General features: G+C 38.6%; 1 protein-coding gene across 2 annotated transcripts in view; it reads left to right on the top strand.

Annotated features, from left to right (window-relative positions):
• The window catches only part of ACSF3 (acyl-CoA synthetase family member 3), a 234,265-nt gene that overhangs the window by 70,374 nt on the left and 137,468 nt on the right, over positions 1-26,423 (top strand). For both annotated transcript variants that reach the window (XM_020989140.2, XM_020989142.2), the window contains exons 5-6: positions 3,581-3,726; positions 24,124-24,236. In XM_020989140.2, the coding sequence (XP_020844799.1) occupies positions 3,581-3,726; positions 24,124-24,236 (259 nt within the window). The remainder of the gene's footprint in view (positions 1-3,580; positions 3,727-24,123; positions 24,237-26,423) is intronic.

Genomic DNA, 26,423 nt, shown 5'->3' with positions numbered 1-26,423 from the left:
ATTGGAGTGGGGAGAGGCTTGGGGCAGGCAGACTCACCAGCAGCTATGACAGTAGTCCAGGCATTATGTGATGAGCACCTGTACCACGATAGGGACAGTGTCAGAGGAGAGAAAGGGGTGTGTTTGAGAGATGCCACAAAGGTGAAATTGACAGGCATTGGCAACAGCGTGGATGTGGGAGGGGAGAGATCATGAGGAGTCCAAGATGACCCTAGGTTGTGAGTCTGAGGGGCTGGGAGGATGATATTGCCCTCTACAATAGAGAAGGTAGGAGAAGGGGAGGGGTTAGGGGGAAAGATGATAAATTCTCTTTTTGATGGGTTTGGTTTAAGATGTCTACTGGACATTGGGTTTGAGATGTCTAAAACGCAGTTGGAGATGTGAGATTGGAGGTCAACAGAGAGTTTAGGGCAAGGAAGGTCGATTTGAGAATCATCGGGAGAAAGATGGTAATGAAATCCATGGGAACTGGTGAGATCGCTAAGTGAAGTAGTGTGAAGGGAGAAGAGAAGAGGTCCCAGGACAGAACTCTGTGGAGCACCTACAGTTTAGGAGCTAGTGTCCACTATTTGGAGGAGACATATTCAGAGAGCACAGATGACCAGGTAATACACATGGAGAGCATATATGTAGGGAACACCTGTGACCAGGTCACATTAGTTAAGGAATTCATGCGTGGCTCAAACAACTCATAATTTCATTATTGTAGGGTGTCTGCCCTCCTGTGATGATGTCATTATGCTATTTTCTGCTACTTTCTGCTTAAAGTCACATCTCTTCTCTAGGTGTATTGTCTTCTCTGCATGTTACTTCAGTGACCTAATTATAGCCAAGGGTTTTTTTTTTTGCTGCCATTTTCTGGGCCTTAACTCTTCAGGGTCAGTTACTGGTCATCTCTTCTCCCATCTGCTAAGGTATAAGGACTAGAAAACCTCTTACTGACAAAACCAGGCTGACAGGCCTTTAGTCCATACTGGTCAAATACCAGCCAGTGTGCCCTCAGGCTAAGATTAAATCTCTTCTTTTGACTGTCTGTGTCTGGTGCTGTTTTAAAGTCCAATTTCTCAGACACTTGACACTTACTAGCTGTGTGACCCTGGGCAAGTCACTTCACCCCAATTGCCTCACCCCCCCCCAAAAAAAGGCAAATAAATAAAGTCCAATTTCCCAGATGAGCTATCTGAATTAAGACTAGCAGTTTTTTGTAAATCCTGTTAAATGCTCCCAAAAAATCTATATCAAGGGTCTTTGCTAAAGAGAACCCACAAGAGCTATGTTAAGGCTAGGGCTATGAAGTCTTTTTTACCCTCTAGATACTCCCCAGTTCAATAGGCAAATGAATGTAAGCAAGGACAGAAGCGAAGCAAAGACGGCAAGGTCATTCTCCCCCACCCGCTTGGCCCATATTCCTGCCTTTATTATGGAAATCTGCCAATCAAAAGCTTCCTGGGTTTGGTAACAGTTTATTGCCAGTTCAAAAACTACTTTAAAAAAACTGTTTTTTGGTGGAATTTTGTGGAAGGTTGATTGAATTAGTGAAAAAGGACGGTGATTTGGTTTACCCATCCTATTTTTTTTCTTGGCCCATCTTTAGTACTAAGTCTGTTTTAGCCACTTGTCCTTTTTACATGTGTACTTAATTTATTTGCCTGTCCTAATTTCAGTCTGTTTCTGCATGAGCCAACCTTGGTGTCTATGTTTTCCTTTTCCTTTTCTACTGTTCAAACTTTCTGTCTCCTTTCTAACCTAATATTCTCTCTCCCATGTTAACCTTAAAGTGCTATATAAATCATTAGAGGCAATGTGGTGTAGTGAAAAGGGGAAAGGAATAAGCATTTATAAAGTACCTGCCATGTTCCAGGAACTTTTACAAATATTATCTCATTTGGTCCTGAAAACAACTCTGAGAGGCAGGTGTTGTTATTATCCCCATTTTACAGTTGAGAAAATCGAGGCAAACATGTTAAGTGACTTGCCCAGGGTCACACAGCTAGCGTATGTCTGAGGTCAGATTTGAACTCAGGTCTTTCCGGCTCCAGGTCCAGCCCTCTATCCACTGAGCCACCGACTGACTGGACACTGGAGATGGGAGTCAGGAAAGACCTGGGTCTGACTCTCACTTCTAATCCTGATTATCTGTGAGACCATGGATAACTCACTGGGCAACATCTCTCAGAGCTTCAGTTGGTTCTCACACTTAAAATGGAGATAATAATACCCGCAGTACATACCTCACAGAGCCGTTTTGAGATGCCAATGAGATAATGTATAGAAAGTGCTTTATAAGAGTTAAAACACTATTCAACTATCTTTATTATAAATGTTAAGTTCTAATTATTCCTTCTCCTCTCCTCTTATGACATCACCTCCAGGTCAAGGTAGTTTACAGGATCCTTATGTCATGTTTACCGCTTAAGGACTGCCCTCTACTCTCTTCTTGTAGAATTTTATATGTCTGATATGGAGCAAATTTTTCCTTGGAGCAGTGAAGAGGTAGAGAAAATAGAGTCTTTTTAAACCCAGTAATAAGATTTTTGAAAATCTAAACCCCTGGAATTAGAGGGAATAATTTGAGCCTACTTATCTAAATTATCAGCGCATTTATATAGACTTCTGCATTCTATTTCATGCAACTGAATTGATGACTTTGGAAAGGCCAGGGTAGTAGATGGATTAGTTTGACCCTCATTTTACAGTTAAATTCGGAATTGGCCAAAAGAAATTCATTTGACTTTGCTCCAGTTTTCCCATTTCTTTGCTCTTTATTTTGTAGAGATATTTCAGTGAAAATAGAATCCTTGTTTCTGACACTCCCTGCTGCTTCTCACTTACTGAACTTGGTCTCTTGTGTGACACACTGGCATCGTATAGCTATCAATTGAGATGTCAGATGTCTTGAGCCAGAGATTTGAATGGGGAATAGGTAGCAGGTCCCACTGAAATCTGAATAACCAAAAATAGAAATCAGATCAATGGAAAGGGAAGCAATAAAGGTGATAGTGGAACATACTCTAAATCCTCACTAATTTATACTAGTTGGAGAAAGCCAATCAGAATTATAGATTTTATTTAAGGAAATGCAGTACTTAGTACTTGCCAGTTCCAGCAGTCGCTAGGAGGAATAGCTAAATAAGCGTTCTCTAGTGGAGTTCCTGTTGGACCTACTTTAAAGAATTAAGATTGAGAATCAGGAATGATTTGTAGTTAGTATATTTAAGGAATCGTTTGTAATTAGTTCATGCAAATGGGTGCTCCTGAAAATAATTTGCTCTTATGAAGCTGGCTAAACAGGCCCCTTTCCTTTTTGTTTACACTCTTATAATCTGCAGAATAAACCTTTTAAGAAAAAGAAAAAAACCCTAAACAAACTCATACCAAGGTAAACTCCAGGCCAACCTGCAAGCTCAGTCATGAATTTTAAAATGGTCAGGTACAAATTAATGAGGCCCTCATGTGTTTTGTTGCACTTGGAAGGGATTGTTGACTCTTTAAAATCTTGAATATGTGTTTTTGATGAAGAGCATCAAGATCTCTTAGGATTTAAGTACTTCTCCTTTCCCCTTTGGTTCTCATTGCTTAGGTTAATGGTGTCGGGGTCTGCTGCTCTACCAGTGCCGGTCCTTGAGAGGTGGAAGAAGCTCACGGGGCACACTTTACTGGAGAGATATGGAATGACAGAGATTGGAATGGCACTGTCTAATCCCCTGAAGGGTATTCGTGTCCCAGGTATGATCACTTTGAAGTCACAGACGGCTCTTTCTATTTGATTTTTCATCCTCTTCTCTATGTGATGTGGACTTTCCCCCACTCAAGTTGATTGGCTGCCATAAAAACAGGACTAATAAGGTGTTCTAGCTATTAGACTGCGGCTGTAAGTAAAAGTAACCCATATGGCAAGATGGCGGACCTGCCAGCCAGGTTCTGTCCTCGATTCCCCCAGGAGCCTAAGGTTTGTGTTACCATGACACTAGAGGAGAGATAAGCCATCTGTCAAATGTTCTTGCTCTACTTCTTTTTTCCCTGGGAGCCTGTAGTGGTAATGTCAATGATTGGGTAGAGAGGTGCTCCTTGTACCAGTGGTCTTTCTGTACTTCTAGAAAGGAACAGAAGAATGGAGTGAAGAGTGTCCCCCGTAGCCCCACATGTCCCAGCATTTCTAAGGTTCATATTGCCGAGTTGCCCTGGGAGTGAACCTAAAGCCTGTGTTGGTTTGGATCATGTGACAATGGTGGACCCCATACCTTCACTGGAATTCTAGCTGGTGCTGTCCTGAGCAATGAGTCAATGGTAGCAGCATCATGGTTGTTGTAATAAGTCCAGGAGGCAATATTTCTCTTGATAATAAATCACCTGTGCCTCATCTGCTTCCTATTCTAGATCTTTTACTTTTGCTCCATGTTTTTGTCCTGAATTCTTGGCAAGCACAAACTACACATTGTTTTCACTGTTTTCTTTGACCTGTGAATTCTGAGCTATAGGGGTCTGGACTGGACCCAGAAGCCAAGTAACAGCCTTGATTTGTTCTTTCTGGGCCATTGTGAATGCCTGGATCTTAACCTTGTGTGGGTCCCTGACTTTGTCTCTCAAGATTCTAATCCTGGATGTGGTCAAGTTGCATGGTTTCTTATCTGTATTGTTTATTTCATGTGCCTAAAGCACATGTTGAGTCTGAATACAATTGAATTTGGGTGGTGCTAATAATTTTTCCTGTTCCTTACTTGAAGTTAAGGCTTCTTGAACTCTTCTTTGTAGATTTATGCAAATCAATCAATAGGATTCACCTTTCACTTTTTTCTTTAGCCTGAGAGCCCTGCCACTTTTCTTCTGGACACAGCTGTAAGACTAGTTAAGATTATGACAAGTTAGCAGTTAGACCATTGTCAAATTCTTGAGTCCATAGTTGGAAGATTGCATTAGTTCACCCTTTCCATTCCAGAAGTTTAATTCTGTTAATTTCATAGGTTATAAACTAAAAACATGGTATACATTATTGTGCTGACTGTTGCCTAGTTTTCTTAAAAGTTGTATATGGCATTGTGGTGACTGTTGCCTGGTTTTCTAAAAACACTAAATATACAACATGTGTTGACTACTGCCTAATTCTTTTGTTTAAAGAGCTTTGTGTTGGAAGGTAAGAAGCAGTATGGCCTAGCAGATAGGGGGCCAGTTTGGGAGTTAGTAAGACCTGGGTTCAAACCATATTAGCTTTTAGACCATGGGCAAATCACAGCTTCTCGGTACTCCAGATAGCTAAGATTATGAATTCTAGAAGAGTTACTGTACCAGGAGCTATCTACATTGGCCAAAATCGTTATAAGGGTTTTTTGGGGAAAATTGAAAAGTACTCCTTTGCCCAAGGAAAAGATTGGACAAAACAATTGAAAAGAACTTTTCCCTTTTGAAATCTTTCTACCAGTAATATTTTAAAAAGACCCTCATGGGAAATATTAAATGCTCCACTAAGTCAGTTGCCTCTGCTTAAGTGTTTTTCTCTGTAACAAGAGGCAGTTCAGTGATGGGATAATTTAAAGGGAAATGATATGCAAAAATAACAGCAACAAAAGTTTGCAAAGAAAGACAGACAGACAGACATTTCCTTTCTGAGGACTGTGATCTTCTCAGTCCCACAGGCCCTGGGAACAACAGACCAAGGTTAATTTGGACAGTTTCTTCAAGAGTTGGTCCTTGCACTTAATTCTACAGGAATGGAATATATTTGTTTTCCTAAGAAAATTATTCTCATCTCTTCTAACACATAGTCCTCAACTGTTCCAGGTCCCCATGTGTTTGCTAGCGTGAAAAGAGGACCACTTGTTTTGTAGTTAGTAAGAGCTCAGCAGAATGACTCAACAACCGAGGTCATCGGAATGTGGCACTGTGTTGGAATTCTTTGGAAAGAAGGGAGGTCCTCTGAGAGAGGGAGCTATAGATGCAAAACATTTAAATTAGAGTCATTATCTGACTACTCTCATCACTTAGAAATGGAAATGTGGTTGCCAATATGCCAATATTGAGGCAGATCTTTATTTATTTGGTGTACCTGGTAGCTCATAGAAGGTTTCTTGGGGAGGGTGGTGACAGAGGAATGAATCTTGGTAATACTTGGGAAAACTCCGAGGCACAGAGGGAATAAAGGGAATGTCAAGATATGCTTGGCATTCTTGTACCTCTTTTGACTCCAGTTGAACAGTGAACATGCATGCAAACACACAAACACACATTCAGTTCAGCAGTTAAGTTCAATAGATGTAGTCTTTGTATCTCATTTTCCCAGTAGTCTTTTAAAATAATAATACAGGTAACAAAATTCTTTCATCACAACCAAGTGAGCCAGCTCATTTGAGAGACTAAATGATCACACTGCCATTAAGTGGTGGAGACAGAACTGAGACTCAGATCTTTTGAGCCCATGTCCAGGCTCTCTGAACATAACATTTGATCTTCACCACCCTCAAATCCAGTAGATGTCCTCCCTATGTGAGCGCTTTCATGCCATTTGGGTTCAGTTTCAGATTGTCATTATTGCTGAGTCGTTTTAATAGTATCTGATTCTTTGTGACTCCATTTCGGGTTTTCTTAGTAAAGATACAAAATCGTTTGCCAGTTCCTCCTCTACTCATTTTACAGATGAGGAAACTGAGGCAAACTGCATTAAGTGACTTGCCCACAGTGACACAGCTAGAAAGTGTCTGAAGCCAGATTTGAACTCACAAAGATGGGTCTTCCTGACTCTAGGCTCTATTCGCTGTGCTACTTAGCTGTCCCTATTAGTTTCAGATAGGGATACCTATGACAATGATAGAAAACCATTGCTCTCTCTCTTTCTTTTTCTACACACACACACACACACACACACACACACGCACTCACACACATGCATGCATGCATATGTGCATGCATACATTTCATTAAATGTTTCCCAATTACGTGCAAAAAATTTTTAACATTCATTTAAAAAAATTTTGTGTTCCAAGTTCCCTCTCTTCTCCCACCTCTTGAGGAGGCAAACAATATGATATTGATTATACATATGAAGTCATATAAAACATATTTCCATATTAGCCATGTTGCAAAAGAAATTCCACAAAAAAAACAAGAAAAATTAAAAAGTAAAAAAACAGTATAGAGCCATTACTTTGACACAGTAATTCAGCCTAATTCAGTGTTTATTTATCTAGCACCTACTATGTGTCTATAATTGTCAACATCGTGGAAGATACACCGTGAAACAACATAACACAATACAATATAATACAATACATATTTATCAGGTGTCTGCAGAACTCTGTGTTAGTGTGATACAAAGTGTAGAGCATTAGACACATTGCCAGCCATCAGAGAGCTTATAGTCTGATAGAAGGATGACCCCAACTGAAATGATTATTCTGTGCAACTGCGTATGTGGTTGTTTTAGAGAATTATGGAACAAAGTGCCTTGTGACAGATCTGAGGGGAAAGAGAGAAAACTTCTGGTAGCATTTGAGTTGAACCTTTAAGAACTGCTAGGAATTCTATGGGAGGCAACATGATATAGTAGAAAAGGGACTGAACTGGCAGGTTTCGGACCTGGGCTCTGAATGAATGAGTCATTTTGCATCTCTGAACCTCAGTTTCCTTTTCTTTTCTCATTGATTCCAGCTGTCTCATCCCATGTACTAATGAGATACTGTGTAAAACATTTTTCAAATCTTAAAGTTCTATATGATTGTTAACTATTATTATTATATTATAATGAGACGATGATAATTAGATAGCAGTGTATAATCAAGTACCAGAATGTTGGATCTAGAAAGTAAATCCTCCTGGAGGTTCATTTATCCATTGGTAGTCATACAGCCATGGCGATTTATAATAGCCATTGAATTTATATAGCCATTGGAACTTATGGAGCCGTGGAGCTATGTGCATTCACTGGGATTTATGCATCCATTTATACATAGGAATACTAATGATCACATGCACGGGGTTCAGTATCATTAGTTTCTTGCTGTTGCTCTTGATATTTTAGCTACTTTTTATGAGACTGTTCATGTTTCATTTGCTTTATTTCTAGAGTAGGTGGTGGTTTTATCCACAATCCAAAAAATGAGCTTTTTTTTACCAGCAGATCCAAATTCCTCACAGTCAGCTCACTTACAGAGGTGCTCATTCATAAAGGTAGACCAGTGAGTGGGAGAACTTCCTCTCACCAGTAAGACAGATTGCTTATTTGGAGCATCAGAACTCTGCTTTCTTTATTTGTCCTTTGACTGGAATGATGGGACTGGGAACACTGAACATATGTAGCCTAGAGAATGGCTGGTTTCATATTAGTGAATTTGAACTTTGCCAGTATGAAATGCATGATAATATTGGGCATGGATTGGGCTGAAGTTCACATTTTTACTGATGCAAATATTTGTTGACTGATTTTCACTGTATATCCAAAGAGCATTTTTTAAAAAGCTAAGAGGAATATTTATCCTACCTACAAGCTTTGTATTTTATATTTTTATTTTTATTTTACTATGTATGTGTATATAATAAACACATTTTATTATATATGTATATTTTATTGCACACTTATATATAATAAGTATATTTTAACTTTTTATTATATTTTTATTTTTTTAAAAATAATTTTATTGATACATTTTGTTTTTATATTACCTTCATTTCCCCATATATTATTACCTTAAAACAACTTTATCAGCACCAATTGGCTATAAGCATTGTGTAAATCAGAGATTTCACTTACTCATTAAAGTAGGTATTCCACGACCTCAGCATGTAAATCGATCCATCCATTTATGTTAGTGTATATAACTCATAAAGTTGTCTTTCTTTCAAAATAATGTTATTTGTCCTTTACTCATTCAGATGGGATCTCTTCTGTTTTTCCATATTTATAAGGGTTTCTATTAGCATTTTTCTTAGCCTCAATAAACAGTGCCAATCCAAATGTGGTTCAGAGACGTAAACAGAGCTCAAAGCTGTAGGAAAGAGGTGTTATGTTACCAAACTGCAGATGGTTTTCACGATGAGATAGAAGTTGAAACCTCCCATAGGTTTAGTGACCCAGAGATTTAGGACTATTATGAAATCACCCAGGCCTAAAGTGTAGTTGGCAAATGTCTGAAATTTAAGCTGTTTAAATATATTATTAACAGTTTCTCGGGTCTTTCCACTTCCTCATAAGTCTTTACTTAAAGGTCATACTCTTTATCCTATAGACATATATGCTCTATGCTGCAATGCTGTTAGAGGGTAAATCATGTTGTTCAGTTACTCTTTGAACTTCTAATACAAGCAGTTTCAAAACTTATTGTTCTAGTGTCTGTTAAAAATACTAGCGATGATTTGCTCTTATATAGTACCTTTTATCTAATAAGAATTAACAGCTCACATTTGCATATTAATTTAAGATTGATCAAACTATTTTCCCAGAACAAACTTGTGGGGTATGTAGATACAAACGTTATCTTCATTTTATAAATGAGGAGACTTAAAACATGGAAATTGCCCTCAGTCACACAGCATGTACATGTTTGAGGTCAGCCAAGAGCTAAGGTCTCTTGTCTGCATGTCCAGTGATCTTTCCCCTTTGTCATACTGCTGCTTAGGGAAATTTACAAAGATCTCAAAGCACCTTATACTATCTAAGTTCATGAATGATATTTGGGCTAAAAGGACAGAACACGTTAGCCATTAGGGAATGGATGCACGAGATAAATAAGGAGGGATCAAGAAAGCATCTCACTGCTTTTGATGGGTTTCCTCATCTCCTGCTCTATACACTTCAGAATCACTCATCATTCTTCTTCCTCTGGTTCTTTGCTTCAGTATCTGATTCAGAAGTTGGCCCTCTTGCCAAGGTTAACCCTTCCCCTGGTGGTCTTGAAATAATAATCTAGTGTTTGGTAAACCCAAAGATCCAAGCTTTGGGGGTAAGAACTCATCATTTGACAAAAATTTCTGGGAAAACAGTTTGGCAGGAACTAGGCATAGACAAAGATGGATAAATGATTTCGATATAAAAGGTGATATCATAAGTAAATTAGGGGGACATGGGAAAATGTACTGTCAGATGTATGGGTAAGGGAAGAGTTTATGACTAAGTACTGAAAAGGAAATCAGCTATTTGTGGTTACTTTGATTTCTTTTTAGTTTGATTATAAGATTAAACTCCCTTCTTTAGAAAGAACTAAGCCAGACTAACATAGATAGTCTCATCAGTCTTGGTTACCTATAGATTTAGTGAAGAGATAGATTGAGAAGACTTTATCATTTAGTAGCAGATAATTTAGAACAAGACAATAAAATAATCATAGGATTACTCTTTTAAAAAGCTAAGTTTCTCTTTCTGGCAGAAAGGGGAGTTGACCAGAGGCTAAGTATTCCTCTCTGGCAGCTGGAGAAAGGTTAGCCAGAGGTTAAGTTCCTCTTTCAAGTCTTGGTGGACGGGCTTTTTTTTCCCCCTTGAGCTAGAATCTAAGTTGAGTAATGGAATATTCTAAGGAAGATGCTAACCACTCACCATAAGTTCCTCTGTCCCAATACACTTTCTGGTTACAAAAGGTATCACCTGCAGGAAGGGACTTCTGGCATAGGATTAAGAAAGTTTGGGAGAAGCTAACTAGTCAGGTGACTTGCCTTGTGCGATAGAATTATGTCCAAAACAAGTTTCTGTAATTTTTTCAATTCCTCTTGTTGTAAAAACCATCTCAGTAAATCACTCTTTGTCTCTGACCTCTGAGGAGTGAGCTTGATATGGCATACAAATGCTAGCTTTGCAAATTAAATCATAGATGGCTTGGTAACTTCGACCTCATATTCCTTCTTATTTCAGATAATTGATTTTAACAATATGAGATAGAAGAGGTTATGGGAAGTAAAACATAATTTTGATTACACGAAATTAAACTAACAAACTAATGCGGCCAAAATTAGAAGAAAAACAGGAAACTGGGGGGAAATTTTATAGCAAGTTTCTCTGACAAAAGCCTCATTTCTCAAATATGTAGAGAACTGAGCCAAATTTATAAAAACAAGAGTTAATTTCACAGTTAATAAATGGTCAAAGAATATGAATAGGTGATTTTTGGAAGAAGCAATCAAAGCCAACAATAGTCACATGAAAAAATGCTCTAAATCACTACCGATTAGAGAAATGCAAATTAAAAGAACTCTGAGATACCACCTCAAGCCTATCAGATTGGCTAAGATGACAGAAAAGGAAAATGATAAGTACTGCAAGGGTTGTGGAAAAATTGGGATGCTAATGCATTGTTAGTGGAGTAGTCCAACCATTCTAAGGAATAATTTGGAACTGCCTGAAAGACTATAAAACTGCGCATACTCATTGACCCAGCAATCCTGCTACTAGGTCTGTATCCCAAAGTGATCAAAGAAAAGGGAAAATGACTTATTTATGCAAAAATATAGCATCTCTTTTTGTGATGGCAAAGGATTGGAAGTCAAAGGAATGCCCATCAATTGGGGAATGGCTCAACAAGCTGTGGTATATGATTGTGATGGAATACTATTATGCTATAAGAAATGACAGGCAGGATGGTTTCAGAAAAACCTGGGAAGACTTATATGAACTGATGCAAAGTGAAGTGAACAGAACCAGAACATTGTACGCAGTAGCAGCTATACTGTAAGGATGATCAACTTTAAATGACTTAGCTATTCTCAGCAATTCAGTGATCTAAGACAATGCCAAAGGATTCATGATGAAAAATGATATCCAGAGAAAGAACTGATGGAGTCTCAATGCAGATCAAAGCATACTGTTTTTCACTTTGTTTTTATTGTTTTGTTGGTGTTTTCTTTTGCATCATGGCTGATATGGAAATATGTTTTGCATGTATATTGTTGTTCAGTCATTTCAGTCGTGTCCAGCTCTTAATGACCCCATTTGGGGGTTTTCTTGGCAAAGATACTGGAGTGGTTTGCCATTTCCTCCTCCAGCTCATTTTACAAATGAGAAAACTGAGGGAAACAGGGTTAACAGGTGACTTGCCCAGGGTCACACAGCTAGTAAGTGTCTGAGGCTGGATTTGAGCTTAGGTCTTCCTGGTTCCAGGCCTGGCACTCCACTTCTCCACCTAGCTGCCCCCATGTATAATCGATGTCAAATTTCTTACTTCTCAAGTACAGGAGTGGGGCAGGAGGGAGGGAGAGAATTTGTAACTCAGATTTTTAAAAAATGATTGTTAAAATTTTTTTACATGTAATACAGAAATATTTAACAAAGTAAATAAAAATAATTCAAGCCCCCCCCCCAAAAAAAAATTAGGGATGGTTCTAGCCAGAGGGGTTGTATGAAACCTTTGAGCACAGGAATGAAGTGGGGCCAGAGGCTGAGCATAAGGGCAAGAAGAGATTCCTGAACAAAGGGCTTTATGCTGTGCTGGGAGCAGGAACAGGTGCTAATGGTCGGTTCTCTTGCTTATATGCCAGAACTGAGTTGCAGATCTCATGCAGACTGTGTCGGGAACTTGTGTCTAGGTGTGGTGGATGAAGACAAAGAGCAGTTACACACCTGAGGATGTATAGTGGGCAAAGAACAGGAATAGAAACATGCAGCAGTTTGGCACTGACCCTCATACAAAGTCTTAGATTCTCCCCTCAACTTAGTGTGAAACCTACAACTGAATAACCAGGGCAGAAAGCTCTGACCAATGGCCTACGGTTCTGTCATTTTTAACTTGCAGAGTCTTCTCATTAAGTAACGATGGGCAGGACTAGTAGTAATCTACTGGAGTTCCAAACAAGGGTAAGTCCAAAATTGTGTTGCCTAGACTCAGACCTAAGTCAGGAATTTGCAAAGCTTAGACCAGGTGGGCAGTGATCAGACTTCTCCTTGGAACAGACAAGTTTGGGCCCACAAATATTTGCAGGTCCCCAGCCTCAGCTGCCTTTCTAAGATCCTTGAAGGACGTAGCATTCAATTCCCGGAGAACACAGCAACAGGACCCAAGAGAATATGAAACAGAGCCAAGCAAGGCTTGGACGTTCTAGAATTGCACAGAACCTAGCTCAAATGCAAATTCCTAATTTGAGAATTATGGCTAGAAGGGTTAAACGAAAAAGGCATCTGCTTCCCAAGAGTTATTATGGTGACAGACAGACCCAGACTTCAAGCCCAGAAAATAAGAATGACTCCAAAATGTCTACAAGTAAAGCCTCAAAGAAAAACACAATTGGGCACAAAGTTTAACTAGAATTCCCAGAACACATGAAACAAGATTTTTAAAAAGAGTTAAATGATTTTACAAATAAAATGAGTTTACTGGAGAAAGAATGGGAAAAAATATGAAAGCTAGGGAGGAAAGATTTGGGAAGAAAATTAACACTTTATCACAAGAGCTTCAAAACCTTACCCAAGCATTAGAATCCTTGAAAATTAGAATGGATTGTGGCACAGTGGATAGAGCACTGGCCCTGAAGTCAGGAGGACATGAGTTCAGATCCAGCCTCAGACCAAACACTTGACACTTACTAGCTATGTGACCCTGGGCAAGTCACTTAATCCCAATTGCCAAAAAAAAAAAAATTAGAATGTATTAAAGAGATGTTAATAACTCCATGTGATAATCAAAAGTAGTAAATCAAAGTAAAAGAAAAACTGAGGGGACACAGGGAGAACAGAAGAAAATGTATCATATATCAAAAACAACTGATCTGGAAAACAAATCAAAGAGAGATAATTTATTAAAGTATTAATAATTATTGTAATTTTTTAGGAGGCAGTTTGGTGGCTTAGTGAATAGGTGCTGAGCCTAAAGTCAGGAAGACCTGAGTTCAAATCTAGCCTCAGAAACTCACTAGCTGTGTGACCCTGGGCAAATCACTTAACCTCTGTTTGTGTTAATCTACTGGAGAAGGAAATAGCAAACCACTCCATTATCTTTGCCACAAAAAATCCTTATCAGGTCATGAAGAGTCAGATACAACTAAACAACTGAACAACAACAAATAATAATTTATTCTTGATTTATTAATAATTATTTTGCTTTATTATTAATTTATTGATATTTATTAATAAACTAGACTACCTGAAAGCCATGACCTGGGTAGTCAGAGAACCTGGATGTCATATTTCTAGAAATCATTCAATTCAATAAACTTATCAAGCATTTGCTTTGTGCCAGGCACTGTTCTAAGTGTTGGTGATATAAATAAGAAAAAGATAGTCTCTTCCTTCAAGGAATCTACAATCAGATGAGGAAAGACAATACACAAAAGGAAGCTGGAAAGCAAGGGAGGGAGCATTTGGGGCATCATGTTCTGTGGAGTTCAAACTAATCAGAGCTGCAGATATAAAGTGAAGAGTGAGCTCATAAAAGAAAACTGTTCAGATCTTCTAGAACCAGAGGTCAAAGTAAAATCTGAAGTATAGGAGAAATCGACAAAACAGTTATAATAATGGAGAAAATCAATGTACCCCTTTTAGAGCTAGACAAATCTAACAACAACAACAAAAGTTAAGGACCTGAAATCATTTTAGAAAAGTTAGATATAAAAGACCTGGTGATTATCAAATGGGAATAGAAATGAGTTTACACATTTCTCAACTGTGCATGGTACCCCTCTACAAAATTGACCATGAATTAGAGTACAAGTGCATCAGAAACATTTACAGAAAAAAAAAAACAGAATTGTTCAGCATGTCTTTTATGGACCATAGTATAATGAAAATTATATTCAATAAAATGCCACTGAAGAAATTATTAAAGTTAATTAGAGACTAAATAACTAAATCCTAAAGAATGGGCAAGTCAAAGAACCAATCACAGAAATAATTTCTCTGAGGATAATGACAACAATGAGACAAACATACAGCCAAGCAGCCCTTAGGGGAAATTTATATCTCTAAACATTTTTGTTAACAAAAGAGAAAAAGAATAGACTGATCATTTGGGAATGCAACTTAAAAAAATGAAAAAACTGATAACTTTTTTTAAAAAAGATTAAACTCCAAAATAGAAGATTTGAAAATCAAAAAGGAGACTAACAAAACTGAAATTTTAAAAAAAAATCTCTTTGATTTAGTAGGTAAACCTAGATGCTGGATTTTTGAAAACACTAATAAAGTATTAACTAATTTGATTTTTTTGTTGTTGTTATTTTAGGCAATGGGGTTAAGTGGCTTGCCCAGGGTCACACGGCTAGTAAGTGTTATGTGTCTGAGGCCAGATTTGAACTCAGGTCCTCCTGAATCCAGGGCTGGTGCTTTATCTACTGTGCCAGCTAGCTGCCCCGCTAATTTGATTTTTTTAAAGAAAAGAGTGAGAAAAAAATCAGATTACAGTATCAAAAATTTAAAAAGTGAATTCACAAAAATGAAGAAGACACAAAATAAATTATTAGAAACTATTTTGAGCTGTGTGACCCTGGGCAAGTCACTTAACCCCAATTGCCTTAAAAAAAAAACTATTTTGCTCAATTATATGCCAGTAAAACTGACAGCATAAATGAATGACAACATAAATATGTGAATATTTTCAAAAATATAAAATCCCAAATAAACAGAGCAAAGAATGGAGGATTTAAATAACTCAGTCTCTGAAAAAGAAATTATATGAGCCATAAATGACTTTACAAGGATAAAACCCTAGGACCAGGTAGATTTTAAAGTGAGTTTTATTAAATATGCGAAGGACAATAAATTCTAATTTTGTATAAGCTGTTTGAAATAGTAGGAAAAGGAGTCCTACCAAAGTCCTCCAAAGATACTAATGTGGTCTTGATCCTTAGACCAGATAGGCCAGGACAGAGAAAGAGCACAATAGCATTTATCTCACAGGGTTATTGCAAACACATGTAAAAACATATGTAAAGCACTTTGCAAGTCTTAAAATATTATGTATGTTATCATTTGTAACATATCTAAGTTTCCTCTATGATCACTTCCTTCCTCCTCCCAGAAAGCCAAACTTATAACAGAGAATTATTTTTTAAGTGAAAAAGAAGAGAAAAATTCAGGAAAGCCAATTAATTCATTTTAAAAAAAACCATAACCATGGACAACACTGCCCTCACCTTACAATACCCTCCTCTTCAAAGGTGTGGGGGCAGTCGTCTTCTCATATCTCTTTTTGGGGGCTAAGCTTATAATTTTTGACATTAATTTTTTATTCGTTTGGTGGTTCTTTTCCATTCACATTGTTGAAGTCATTATGTATATTGTTTTGCTGGCTCTGCTTACTTCACTTTGAATCAGTTCATTTTAATTCTTTTTATCATATTTGTTGTCATATTATAGCATAGTAGTATTCCATTGCATTGGTGTACCACAGTGTATTTAGCCATTCCCCAGCTGATGGTCATCTACTTTGTTCCCAATTCTTTGCTGCCACAAAAAAAGTATTGCCATAAGTATTTGGGTGCATAGGGAGCCTTTCTTTTTGTACATTGACCTCCTTTGGGCCTATGGAATCTCTGGGCCAAAGGATATATAGAAATTTTAGTCACTTTATTTGTATAATTCTGAGTTTCCAGAATGGTTGTACTCATCCGTCGTTTCGTCCACAATGAGTATTTCTGCGTTTCTACAACTCCTCCAACATTGAGTATTCTCACCTCTCGTCATCTTTGCCCATTTGTTGGGTTGTCTTGGTTGGTGTTTCTCTCATTCATGATTTGAAGCATTCTTTCATATGATTGTTAATAATTTGCAGTTCTTCTTTTGAGAATCATTTGCCCATATCCCTTGACCATTTATCTGCTGGGAAATGGTATTTGGCCTTAGTGTATATTTCTGTTAGTTGACCGTGTATCATAGATACCAAACCATCATACAAGAAGCTTGATACAAAGATTTTTTTGTGGTAATTTACTTTAACTGCCTTTCAAAGTCTAATCCATAGATACACAGGGTCAGTAGTTAAACTTTGACAGGCTAAAAACTAGATATAAACAAGAACCAAGGAGTTGGAGTTAGCCATTTTGGAAGAGGAAATGGTGGTGTTTAAGCACTGAATTTGTTTATTCCCATGGCATCAGTTGAGTAGGGAGGTATGGGCCTTGGGCAAAATTATAGTCAGATTCACTTAGACTAACCAGCCAAGACTAAAGCATAGAAAGAAAGACTTTGTGTTGCTGGTTAAAATTGGATTTTAGCATCATCCTGCGTCAAAGTACACTTAGCTTGTTATTGTGATGTGACTGATTATCCAATCTGCAGATTATTGTAGAGGCCTCTGACTACTTTTTCTCCTGCTTAGTTTATTTGACTATATGTTATTTTGCTGCCTTCTACATATGGGAAGGAACTTTGAATCAGTTCACCTCACCATGTTACAAACTCTTCATTAAGTTTTGGTGGGGAAGGATCCTCTCCCCGTGGCAGAGCTAGAGTATCGATCCCATTGCCAAGATTCCATTCCTTTGTCCAGTTCATATATGGCAAGTTATGATTTGCAGATCAAAATTTGAGTACAATAGTACAATATCCATTGAGTCAGGGACTTTTAGAGTGAAAATAGGCCTTAAAGATTTTTTAGTGTAGGGATTCTTAGCCTTTTGTGTGTGTGCTGGACACTTTGGGCCAACCTGGTGAAGCCTATAGACTCTTGCTCAGAATAATATTTTAGATGCATAAAATAAAATACTGGGATTATAAAGGGAATCAATTATGTTGAAATACATTTGTCAACATACTTAAAAACCAAGTTTATAGACCTCAGGTTAAGAACCCCTAATTCTAGTTCAACTCCATTTTTATACAGGTAAGGAAATGGAGGTGAGAAAAGTGAATTGCCTAGGCCGGTTGGTGGCAGATCTTTCATCTTCCAGCAGAACCTTGGGTCTTTCAACTCACAGTCCAGTGCTCTGTTTGTTGCACTATACTATTTCCATTCTGTGGAAGGCTTCAGCTCCCAATAATCCGAATTCCTTAGATAAGCATGATTCAGCTGGACGAAGTTTGAAAGAGCAGAACCATCAACTTCTTGTCTCACTTGACTTAGAGATTCTTCTTAAGTAGCATGCCCACACTTTCCTTCCTCCCTCCACCCTGAGCTTATTGGAGTGAAATTGGAAACAATAATATCTGTATTGGGACAGAACATATATTAGAGCATGCTGTTGGAAAGATCACATTGAGGGTAGTTTATACAACCCTAAGCACCTACAGGATATCCAGAATTTGAAAAAAGACAAGGAAGGTGGCAAGGGGCCTCTTGGGCCATAATTATTAGAAAGGATAAGAGGCTGAGACTCTGGAAGGAGCAGGCACTGAGGGAGCCAAAAAGAAAGTTCTTTACACAAAGGGTAATTAAAATATAGAACAGATTTCCCTGCGGCAAATGTGGGAGCTGCCACCTCAGGCATATTCAAGTCAGAATTACCCAGACGCTTAAGGAAAGAAACCACCACTGGGGGATGAATGTTAGATCGGGAGGCTGAGCTCACTGGACCCAGTGATCATCTAGTGTCCCCATTATCACCTTCATTGCAAAATGATCGTTGTAACTCTCCACTAATTGAGGCAAGGCGAGTGATTATACACTTCTGGAAATGGAAAGTTTATCTGGAAAGAAATTATAGTGCAGAAATTCTTGAAATCCTAAATTACTGGCTTTAACCATTTACTCGAGACACAAAGACAGTGAGTGGAAAGCGAGGGGAAGGAATGGGGAATGTTCACTGGGATTGTGAATTAATTGTAATTATTTGTCCTTTTACCTTAAACCACCAAAATGATAAAATTGGCCTTGAGACAAATTTCATTTTTATCTTAGTTTTTTGGTTTCAAGGGAAAACCCAAGGCTCTATCCGAGATACTGTATTACATTCATTATGAGTACCAACAAAAAGAGGTGATTTTTTAGTAGTGCCCGTCTCCAGAGATCAGACCTGACTCTTATCTTGTCATCACTGTTGTTGTGGAAGAGGAGGAGGAGAAAGGTTTAAACGGGGTTTTCCCGATGGGCTCCCCTGGCTTTTCTCCCTAACTCTTTCGCCTGGCTTTTCTCCATTTGCTTTTGCCCCTTACATCATGAGATTTCTTGGAGGTTCGAGGGATCCAGCATCCCACTTACTGATCACTTGGGGTCGGGGCACGTCCCCTCACTGTCACCCCAGTTCTAACAGAGAGAGATTTTCCTCATAATCGAAAAACAAATCGTGGACTGGATTCTTCCTGTCTGCTGAGAAACAACCACCAAAAAGCCCCCTCATCCACTTCCTGGGGCTTCTGACCCATCTTTGTCCAACTTAATATGTGCCTTTCCGCTGTATCCTGCAGCTTTGGTTAGCTCATTCTATGCATTCCAAGCTGGAAAGGACCTTAGCAACCATCCATCCATTTTCATTTAACAGAAAACTGAGGCCCAGAGAGAGAGGGTGACCTGCTTACACTCAGGGAATGAGTGGCTGAGCTGGGATTCGAACCCAGGGTATCTGTCTCCAAATCCAGTGCTCCTTCCCCCACACCAGTATTCTTGGGAGGTTGGCGCTGATGACTCTCAAGTCCCTTTCCAGTCTGAGATTATCGCGTGATTCTCTGAAATCTTAAAAAAAAAAATGAGGGACGAAGGGGTGAGTTGAAAAAGAAAAAAAAAAAAAGGATGTGGAAGCAATGTTTGCTTGTATATGGTTAAAGCCCTGTTTAAAATGCCTCTGTTTTCACCAATTCTCCTTCTAATCCCCCTGGTGCTATTACTGTGAAGGGAGATGAATAATTCATGGTCCGAATGCCTCACTGGGCCTAATCACCACTTTAATTGGAGGCTTAGATCAGAGGCAGCTAATAGCTCCTACTGCGGGACTCCGTGTATTGTTGACAGTGAGCTTGCTGAGTACTTTATCGTTGGCCTGTTTCAATTCTCCCAGGACACAACCACATAGAACCGCATCAAGGTCCCCAGATACCAAGGGACAGAGACCGCAGGGCCAATTAAATTTATCTGGAAAGAGCTGACAACTTTTTTAAAGAGAGGAGAACTGTTGGAAGAATAATAGTGTCCCTTCTTCCTGACTGCTGCCTGGAGTTTGACACTCGGTGGGCAGACTGCCAACATTTCTTAAGATTCATGAGCCTTGGACTAGGGTGGAAAGGAGGGAAGAGGTGTAGTGGTCTCGGCTTCGGCTCCGAATGTGCCCCATAATGGAGGGGGCTCGGAGGGAGACACTGGGCCTAGTTTATGCTTACCATCTGCTTGAGGTCTGAGCCGTTAGTTACCAGTGTGAACTTTATTTTAAAATATCACAGGGCCTGTGAAACTCAAGTCATTATCTTTGCCTGGAGATTTTAATTATATTGTTGCATTTGTGATGCTATAATTAAGATTCTGTCAGCACTTTCATTATAGATCTCGTTTCTCAACGGTTTGTAACTTTTGCTTTTGGAAGAGGGGGAAAAAACACCCTTTCTTTTCTCCTTGCTGGAGATAAGCATGTTCAGAGGCAAGGAAGGAATTTTATGGGTGTGTCTGGTTTGTTGTGTTTAAGGAAAAAAAAGAAGAAAGAAAGAAAGAAAGAAAGAAAGAAAGAAAGAAAGAAAGAGAGAGAGAGAGAGAGAGAGAGAGAGAGAGAGAGAAGAAAGAAAGAAAGAAAGAAAGAAAGAAAGAAAGAAAGAAAGAAAGAAAGAAAGAAAGATCAATGAAAGGGGAGGCAGGAGAGGTGTTCTTGGCCATGGAGAAGATAGTGGATGGTTAGGCATAAAAAGACCCAAATGGCTAATGTCAGTAATGACAGGAGTGTCTTCAGTGAAAGGAGAAATTGGGAGCACCTGCCATGGGTGATAGACAATACCTTGGTACAACTGGAGCATCAGAATGCTTTGCTTCTACTCATTTCCTTTCTCTGTGATGCCTAGATAAAGGGAGAGACTGAAAGAGTGGAGCCAGAAACTAACAGTGAGTTGGGATACTTTTTGTTATTTTGATTCCTGTTAGTGACTGGTTCAGGTCTTCAGCCATCATAGCATTGAGTGCCTTTTATATTTTGCTGGACCTTTTTGGGGAGGGAGGAATATTTATGGAGCAATCAGGAGACTGAGGTGATCTCTTTATCCGCTATTGTAAAGCCAGGAAAGCCTAAAGAACTCCCTAAGAAAACGGAGTATTTGTTCCATCTTGTTGGGGCTGGACCCAATCCGACAGTGGGTGGGCCTTCTAGATGCAGCACTGACCTAAAGAGATAGAGGTACCCTTAATATAAGACTCCTTTCCCTGCTGACTATTGGGAGAGGGTGCCTCTGGTTGCTTCTGATGGCTACCAAAGTTCCCCTTTGCTCTCTCCAGTGCCCTTCTCTCCACAGTCCTTTGGGCTCTCAATACATAGAGCTGATTCATACCTATTAGAAGGGGGTCCACTGATGAATTACACACTGGAGGAAGCCCCTCCATTTTGGTATATGTTACTACTCCTCTTGGCCTTATGCCCAGAGCATTTTCTGCTGTGGCTCAGGAAGAGATTAGGTGCTATATCAGCGTTAAAGAATATACTCAGAAGAAAGCAGAAAGAAGAATGAATTTCATTTCCCAAGGAGCGGTTGGCTAAAGATATGGTAAAAATTTTGTATAAACCGATCAACAGCCTCCTAGTGGCATAATCATATTCCATTTGATAACTTGGGTTTCTAGAATTCTTTTTCTTTGACAGGTACTTTTTTTGGTTATCATATCTAACCTGTTCCAGAAGATAATAAATCAATTTGTAGCATTTGATGGTTTCTCAATATTCAGGCTCATAAACTCTCCACCAGCCTCTGCATCCTGCCTCTTTCAGACAACAAGAAAGAGACTTCTGGCTACAAAATAAATGAGCAGATACCAGCCAGGTAAAATTCGTTAATAGTATCAGTGAACATTGGACTTGAAATCTAGTTAGCTTAGCCTGTCAAAGTGCCCTTCTTCATTTTAACACAGAAATGCTGAGGTTGTCACAGTTTTCAGAAGCCATATCTTACAGGTTTTCTTGATCCTGTTCTTTCCCCTTCCTCAAAACATTTTCCCTGTCCTATTCCCATTCAGAGCTGTATCTGCCTGTGAACGTATACACACATTAAAATAAGGCAGTAGACCTTAGGTACTGATGATCAAAGACAAAAAAAAAAGATTAGCTCTGCTACATTTTAATTGTACCGTATGTATGATAGAAAAAATATGAGAAGACCATAGTATACTCTAAACTGAGTGTGAGTCAGCATTACAGCACTGTTGTTATGGAAATGAGTATAACACAGGGATGTATACTTGGGAATGTGGCATTCAGAAACCACAAGTTATTTCCATAGTCTTCCCTGATCCCCTGGTTGAAAATGACCATCCCTCTTGTACCTTCCATAATACATTTTTTTTTCAAGGCAATCAAGATTAAGTGACTTGCCCAGGGTCACAAAGCTAGTGTCAAGTGTCTGAGGCCAGTCTTGAACTCAGGTCCTCCTGACTTTAGGGCCAGTGCTCTATCCACTGCTCCACCTAGCTGCCCCCCATAATACATTTCTTATAACTCTATAATTCCCTAATGATATTTTTGTTGTTGTTTGATTGTTTCAACCAAACTCTTTATGACCCCATGTGGGATATTCTTGGCAGAGATACTGGAGTGGTTTGCCATTTCCTTCTCCAGCTCATTTGACAGATGAAGAAATTGAGGCCAACAGAGTGAAGTGACTTACCCAGGGTCACACAGCTAGTAAGAGTCTGAGGCCAGATTTGTACTCAAGAAGATGAGTCTTCTTGACTTCAGCCTGTACTCTATCCACCGCAGCCCCTAGCCACCCCAGCAGTAACAAATGACTGCAGCCTGTTAAACTGATGATCCGCTCCATGAAGACAGAAATCATGTCTTATCCAGCTGTTCTATGTCTCCCCAGCACCGAGGACAGTGCTTCACGCATAGTGGGTATTTAATAAATGGTTGTTATTTTTTTTTTCTTATGAAGTTCCAAAAATGGGATTTGGGAAGAAAAGCTTAGAACCACTGGAATTACTTAGGAGAAGAAAAAGATATCTTGTGCTTTATGTTACATGCCACAATGCTGCTACTGACCAGCAGCTTTGCATCCTTCTCAAAGTGGTGGTGATAGATTTGTACTGGTCTCCCTACTTTCTCTCAGCATCGCTGGCATAAATTTGCGAGATAACTACTTGGGGTAGGGGGTGTTGAGGGGACAGTTTATAGTTCCGGAACTGAGTGCGACAAACTGTAATTTAAAGGAATCAAACTCCAAATCTCATTAGCTTTCTCCTCTTTAGGAACAAACTGGCCAGAAAGAGGACAAAGCAAAAAGAAATAGACTCTAATTTTAGCAAGAGGAATTGGAATTCTATACAAAGAACTTATCTAGAGGGAGTGTTATTAAGCCCTGGAACAGAATATCTAGGAAGGCAGTAGAATTATCTCCTTGTTCCTTGTTTTTATTCATTCCTTTTTTCCCCCTTTCCTTCTCTTCTTTTCTTCATTCCCCATTAGTTGGAAATCATTTAAATGAAGCGCTTAAAATACAGAAGTGAATTTTCATAGACCGTGATGCCTGTGAGAGGCAGTATGCCGGATCAGTGGACTGTCTTGCAACTTAATAGGCAGTTGTTCTTGATACTATGTCAGGTTTCTCTTGCTTTGAAAAATGAAACCGATAGATTAATGAGTGCTTTGAACTCTGGTTTGCTCCTATTGTGTTTTATACACGATGTATCGATGTAATATAAAACCAAGATAATCCTTTGTTGTTCTTACATTGTTCAACCTTGCCTTTCCTGTCAATTCAGGGTGGCCCAGAAGTGACGAACTATGTAACAATCATTTCTCTTCTTTCTTGTGTACACATGGGCCCCCATGGACACTTGAGATCAGAACGCTAGAATTGTGTTTCTGATGTGAGTAGATGGTGAAAAGCATCTCTTTCATAGCTTTAAAAGACTCTCAGACAGGCACACTGTCCAAAAAGTGCCTTGGATTGTGCCGTAATCACGTGATTTTACTAATATGTGTGGATGGGATGTTAAAGCCACTTAGAATCCCAACAATAGGAAGTTTCCCATAATTAGGTAGGTAGGTAAGTTTCCCCTTATGAATGCAGCTCATGAAGGTTTTTGAGGGGCAAGGTTTTCCACTCATCTAGTTTCTTCCTCGTAACATGAATTTTCTTTGTTTTGTCTTTTCTTCTCTTTTTCCCAACAGGTGCTGTGGGTACTCCGTTACCCGGAGTAGAGGTTCGCATTGTCTCTGAAAACTCCAGGAACGAGAGCCAACCTTACCTCATTCATGCCCAAGGAGACCAGAACGGAACCAAGGTACTGTAGAGTATATTGGGCAGCCTGTTATTAAATGCTTATCCTAGGATTATTGTTAAATCCAGTTCTTGGCATTAAAGAACTTTCCATCAAATCAGGAAGATAAGATTATCACACAAGTCAGAATCAGAGGACAATGCAAACATAAGTAAATACTTATTCAGGTAACTAGCTGGTACAGTGGATAGAGTGCAAGGCCTGGAGTCAGGAAGATCTGAATTCAAATTCAGCCTCAGACTCTTATTAGCTGTGTAACCTTGGGCAAGTCATTTAATCTCTGTTTGCCTTAGTTTCCTCAACTGTAAAATAAGGATCACAATAGCACTTCTCAGCATTGTTGTAAAGATTAAATGAGAAAATATTTGTCAAGCTCTTAGCACAATGCCTTGCACATATAAAACATATGCTAATAATAATAATAATAACAATTATTATTATTATTGTGTAATAATACTGACTTCCTTGGCTTCCTTCAAATCCTACCTTCTACTTTCTCAACTCCTCTAATTCTAGTTTTTTCCCTCTTTTAACTATTTCCTATTTATCCTGTATAAAGTTTATTTTGTATGCATTTGTTTGCTTGTTGTTTTCTCCAGTAGATTGTGAGCTCCTTGAGGGCATCCCCAGAACTTAGCATAGTGCCTGGCATATAGTAGGCACTTAATCATTGTTTATTGACTGATTGACTGTTGTCCTTCGTTTTCAAAAAGAACTGATGACATCACAGGGTGAAGTCTTAACTTGTGTGGGAATTGGATTTAAGTGAGGCAGAGCTGCACAAAGTCATCAAAGTCCAGTGGCAGGACTAGTGGTGGCCTGGGATACAGTGGATGACCTTGGCATGACTGAGTAACTGTGGTGCTAGCAATTCAGAGGAGAGAAGGAGATTCTTTATATATATTTTTAAAATATATTTAAAATATATATATACATATATATGTATATATATATATGTATATATATATATATATATATATATATATATAAAATTTATTTATTTTTAGTTTTCAACAATCACCTCCAAACGCTTTTGAGTTTTATATTTTTCTCCCTTCCTCCTCCCCTCCCCAATCTGATATAGGTGAGGAGGGGATTCTTATAAGAGATATTTCAAAGGAAGAATCAATAGGATTTGGCAATATATTGGAAATGAGGGGTGAGAGAGAGTAAGGAGTTGAGTCCAACACCTAGGTTGCAAATGGTAGTGCCCTCACCAATGATAGAGAAATTAGGAAGGGGGGGGGAGGTAGAAGATAATTAGTTCAGTTTTGAACATGTTAAATTTAAAATGTCTATAGGACATTTATTTTGAGATGTGTAATAAGCAGTTGGAGATGTGAAACTTAGGGTCATAAGAGTGGTACTATATTTAGAGAAAGGTACTATCCATCCATCCATCCATCCAATCCATTTATGTATCTATCTGGAAGAGAAATATCAGTGTGACCAGAGTAATTGAGGAATGCTTCTTGGAGGAAGTGTGACTTGGTTGAGTTGGGCCCTAAGGATGAGTTGGATTTTCATGAGCAAAAAGGAAGGGGAATTGAATTGCATTTATTTGTCATTTTGTGGGGGGAAATTCAGAAAAATACTAACATCTAGGTCTTCCTCTACCAGAAAAGCACTAGGAAAGTCCTTTTCCAGATGAAAGTTCTTTCATCCTCTCCTACTATTTCCTATATGAGTGCCTGAATAATTATGAATGAATAAAAAAGCACTTTTTGACTCTTTCTATGTGCAGCGCACCAGGGATACCAAAATGGTCCCTACTCTTGAGCTGCTCACAGTCTAACAGAGGAAGACCAGGTAGATAGAAAGATTGATAGATTGATATATAGATAGATAGATATAAATAGGTAGATGTGCTTATACGTTTATGTTTATAGATAGATATCTACAATTTATCCATATATAATCTATATTATATATCTACATATAGATATATCTATATTAGATATCCTATATATAGTATATCCTATAATAGATAACCTATATATAGTTATTATATATAGGTAACCTATATATAGGTATCTATAATAGATATCTCTATCGGTCTATCTTGATCTCTCTGCCTATATGAGTTTCAATTCAGGGTATGTAGAAGGCCCTGCAGTAAGGCAGATGAAAAAGTCCAGTGGTCCTTAAAGTAAAGCTGTAGAACAAGTGCTGAGTGAGGCCAAGTGGTGG

Source organism: Phascolarctos cinereus, unplaced genomic scaffold (assembly GCF_003287225.1).
Source record: "Phascolarctos cinereus isolate Bilbo 61053 unplaced genomic scaffold, phaCin_HiC Scaffold_2;HRSCAF=192, whole genome shotgun sequence".
In the NCBI taxonomy this organism is placed as follows: Eukaryota; Metazoa; Chordata; class Mammalia; order Diprotodontia; family Phascolarctidae; genus Phascolarctos; species Phascolarctos cinereus.
The sequence above is the reverse complement of the archived record's forward strand: the minus strand, read 5'-3'. Positions and strand labels throughout refer to the sequence as shown.